The 4,646-nt window shown below is 31.8% G+C and overlaps 1 protein-coding gene across 1 annotated transcript; it reads left to right on the plus strand.

Moving 5' to 3' along the window:
* The first annotated feature begins 435 nt into the window (after positions 1-435).
* On the plus strand, positions 436-4,646 carry LOC126966600 (uncharacterized). The gene is made up of 4 exons (XM_050810757.1): positions 436-742; positions 826-1,111; positions 1,244-1,771; positions 4,045-4,646. Coding segments are annotated over exons 1-4 (1,116 nt in total). The 5' UTR covers positions 436-740; the 3' UTR covers positions 4,345-4,646.

The raw sequence follows: 4,646 nt of genomic DNA on the forward strand, positions 1-4,646 counted from the left end.
TAAGTTAATAAAAATTATATTATAGTATAATTAATGTACAGTATTTCAATTATATTTGATGAAAATTTCCATTTAACGGCTACAAAGTTTCAAACAGCAATTAGCAATATAGAAAAGGCGGGAATTTCTTTTTTTATTATGGTACTGGCCTAAACAGCAAAATGTTTCTATAAAAGTATTTACCACTTTTCATTACCCGTTCTATTTGATGAAGTTGTTAGAGGTTTATGGGAATATAATCTCAAATTTTTTATTGATATTTGTGTGTTATTAAAAATTATTTAAAAACTTTATCAAAATGTACCTACTATATGTTTTTTTTGGTTAAAAGTACTGCAGTGGAGAGTGCAGACTAGTCAAAGTCATCTTTCAAGTGTCTAATGTCAAATTATCAATACGATTTCGAATTTTCTTGGAGTTTTCCTTATGTTTTGCTCATGCAGTCATGCTCAATGCTCATAGTTGAAGAATCAAGAAAAATACCACGAATTTGAAATATTATGTTTGAATTATAAATCAGTGACTACGATAAGTAAAGAATACAAGAAAATTTTGTAGGCAATAGACACATATCTTCAGATTTTACTAAATTATTCTCTGGTTCTGACCAATAAACTTTTTTGTATTAATAAGTTGAAAAATAAAATAATTTTAAACTTTACGAAATATTAAGTACATTGAGTTTTATGCAATTAAAACTAATAAGTGGATTCTGCAACTGATTTCTTTTTTAAAGTAACATGTAAGTAATATCTATGCCATAACAATTAGCGAGTAAAGAAAACTAACTGATTACCCAACTTTTCAAAACCAAATTATTTACAGGGATTTGCTAAGGAATTATGAAAATGCGGATACAATAAGCATTGATACACTCAGCCTTGAGGAGTTAGTTCAAGAAGAACGAACAAAAGAAATATTGGAATTAAATAGATTAAGCGAAAAAGTTTGCTACCTTCATACCTCCTTGGTATATTACCGTAATGCTAATTCTAAAATGGGTCAAACATGCTATCAAGTTTGGAAAACACTTATTCAAAGGGTGGGTGGGTCTCCAAATACTTGGAATATTTTAGGTCATACATTAGGAATCAGTCTTGTAGATTTAGAGGTATGTATGTAATTTTTTCTATACTAATTATGGCTTTGACTCTCCATTACTATTTATACTGCACCTAGTTGGAGGTTGCTTATATTTCTTACTTATATTTATTTAATTTAATAATGATAAATTTACTTTCAGTACATCAAAAATTCAGTTAAAGAGGATCCAATCGACATGATCCTTAAAGTTTTTATGCAAGATGACAATGCAACACTAGATAAAATAATAAATGCTTTTGTAAAATTAGAAAGATTTGATATTCTGAAAGCCTTAGAAGAACCTTTGAACAATATGTCGGAATGCTTTACAAGAGAGGATAGTGGTTATCAAAGTAAAAGTGGAAAAGGTAAAAGAGAAGTCATAACTTTCCCAAAGATTTTACAAGTTCATTTACCACCAGCTTTGAGCAAGAAATATGTTGAAAATTATAAACCTAAGGAGCCATCATTAAGGCCATCTATAAATTGGGAAAAAAGCAAACCTCAGAAAGAATGTCCTGTTTTATTTCTGACTTACACTGAGGATGGTTTGGAAACTGCTTTGAATATTCAAGGTTATGTAAGCAATTGGGTAGATTCACCTCAAGTAAAAGTGCTAACTCTTAATGGAAAGAGGGAAGAAGTAGTTCAAAATCCAGAAAAATTTATTAGAGAAAACTTTGAAAAGGTAATAATTCAAATGTGTTTCAAATGTTACCTAATTGTGACTAAGTAGTTAATATGCCATTATATTAATAATACTTAAAAAAATCAGTAACACTATAAGTAAACTTACATATTCATTCTCACCTCACAGCACTTATTTCTGTCGTGAATGTGTAAACATTACTGTGCTTCGGTCAGAAGGGCGCCATAACTAATAAAATTATTGGGCAAATGAGACTTAACATCTTATGTCTCAAGGTGACATGCGCATTTGTAGTTCCACTCAGTATTTTTCGGTTTTTCAAGAATTCTGAGCAGCACTGCATTGTAATGGGTAGGGTGTGTCAATTACCATCAACTGAACGTCCAGCTTGTCTCATCCCTTATTTTCATAAAAATAAATAAATATTAAATTCAAATGTCTTGCTTTTAGGTGATTGAAGTTAGTAGTTGTTAGCTACATTATATTGATCAACCCTCTTTTTTCACTTTGTCAATCTTGAATACTGTTACAACTACTAGTCTCATTTTCTAATACAAATTAAATGATCAAATTGAACCATGAGCTTCAGTCATGGTAAGGAATGGGTACTACACATTCTCACAACATCATTCCAGGTTTCAAACAGTTGAAAACTATTTTCTCGGTTGTGTCTGTGTTTGGTAATCTCAATGACCTACTGTGTCTCTAGGTATGTAGTTTCAATTAGTTAAGATTGTTTGTGGGTTGTGTAGCTCAATGTAGTGTACTACTAGTACCCAACTTCAAGTGAAAACTGCTCGACTTTTGGACTTCAGAGTAGGATCTTTGCTTTGACTCCAAGTCATAGTGGTTTTTAAGTACATATACATAGTCATTCTAAAAAGAGGCTTCACCAGCATTGACACGCAATAAACAACTTAACTCCCCCTCGTCTTATAAAAGGTCGTCAAAAATGTTGAAGTGGCGTTGTATACCTAGTCTTGCCATAAATACTGACACAAAGAAAAAAAAGTTGTTTTTTAATAATATTTATTACTTTTAATAATATTTTTACACTGTGTTAGTTTAATACATAAATATAAAACAATTTAAAATATAAAAAGCTTATTTGAAGTGGTCTCCATTGGCTGCAATACATTCCTTTAAACTTTGAGGCCAGTTTCAATAGAAGCATGCACTCTTTCATGGGAAATTTCTCCACTGCCAATTGAACAGATTGTTTAAGGGACTCCAAATTATCATGGCGTTTAGAGCAAGCCATTCTCTCTAAAACTGACCATAAATCATAATCCAGCGTATTAATATCGGGACTAGACGACGACCAGTCTTCAGCTCTGATGAAGTCGGAAACGTTCGTTTTTAACCAAGACTGCGTAGACCGAGTTTTATGATCCGGCGCCGATTCTTGCTAGAAGGACCATTCTTGGTTATTGAACATGGTGTTTTTAAGGGGCTTCACTACCTTCTCAAGAATGGTATCTTGATACACTTGTGCCGATGTTTTGACACATTTTCCACAAAAGTATGGCACAGTCACTCCTTCATAGCTAAGCTTCCTTAGAGCTTTGAGCATAAATACGGTCATTATGTTTATTAAAATGTTGCTCAATTGTAAAAGAATTCTCATCCGTAAACAAATTTTTTCTGTAACGTCCCTTTGCGCACCTCGTCAGTAGTTGTTTCGATTTTACCACCCTATTATTTTTGAAATTATCATTTAAAAAATGACCAGTACATCTCTTATAGGCTGCAAGTCCCAAGTCATCTTTTAAAATACGGGCCATGGTTCTGGGTGCTATTTTCATTTTTTCTTCGAATTCTTTCCCTTACTGTGTTGACCACCTTATTAGTACGAACACTACGAGATCTATTTTGCAGAGATTTGCTTTAGACAATTTTTGAGCGTAAACTCTTGGATTAATTATACAAATTAAATTTGTGATTAACAGTTCGAGTACGCATGGCTCGTAAATTTTGGTCAAAAATTTAATTTGTATAATGTGTGAACGTAATTGTGAGTTCTCATTGTTTATTATATGTCAATGTGCACCAGGCAAGAACTTACAAAAGTGGAAGTTTATCCATTGGCATGGTGTCAACTGCTGAATAACATCATATTTAATAAAAAACAAAGAAACATCTGTAACATAGTTATTTTTGACATAACTTGCTAGTCCTTACTCCTTTCCAGCTTGTGTATAATCATGCCCGATTGCCCGCATCTTTCCAAATTCCAATAAAAGTGTTGCCAGATGTATGTAGACTTTGGTATCATAAATATTGAGTTTGTTTAAAGTTCGTTTTGTTTTCAGGCTGATTTTGTAGTACCAATAATTACTACAGGATACCTAGAAATAATAAAATCTCATGCTCCACAAGTTCCGAGCTCAAATGACAATTTGGATTACAAATATGTGAATTTTATATATAATTTAATTGTCAATCACTATATACATGCAACAGGGTGTCTTAATGAGAAAGTGAGAAGTGTGTTGCCACAAGATGCAAATGTAGATGTCCTAAGAAGTATATCTATGTATCCGGACTTAATGCCTTGGACCTATGAAACAAATTTTGATGAGCACTTTAAATCATTTTTGTTTATCGAATGAATGTGCATTTTTATTTATTTATTTTATTTCTGCACTGTGATGAGATGATTTAAATTAAAATAAATTACATTGACAGCAGTTTGTTTATGTAGTATGTATTGGAGATAACCATCCAAGCAAGCAACATGCATTGCTTATAGTTTATGTCGGAATCATAGCAGCTATTCAGTGCTTTTAATATTGCAAGTGAGATCACATAACATTACAATTTTTTTAGACCTTGTTACTAAGAATACTTTGAAAATTAGACTATAGTGACATATTTGGATAATTTACACTGAATAAAATATTTTTTTAAATGT

Source organism: Leptidea sinapis, chromosome 10, assembly GCF_905404315.1.
Source record: "Leptidea sinapis chromosome 10, ilLepSina1.1, whole genome shotgun sequence".
Taxonomy (NCBI): domain Eukaryota; kingdom Metazoa; phylum Arthropoda; class Insecta; order Lepidoptera; family Pieridae; genus Leptidea; species Leptidea sinapis.

Excerpts from the sequence above, each read along its gene's own strand:
- LOC126966600 (XM_050810757.1), top strand. Across the intron at positions 1,112-1,243 it reads TCAGTCTTGTAGATTTAGAG|TACATCAAAAATTCAGTTAA; the intron begins GTATGTATGTAA and ends ATTTACTTTCAG. Across the intron at positions 1,772-4,044 it reads TTAGAGAAAACTTTGAAAAG|GCTGATTTTGTAGTACCAAT; the intron begins GTAATAATTCAA and ends TTTTGTTTTCAG.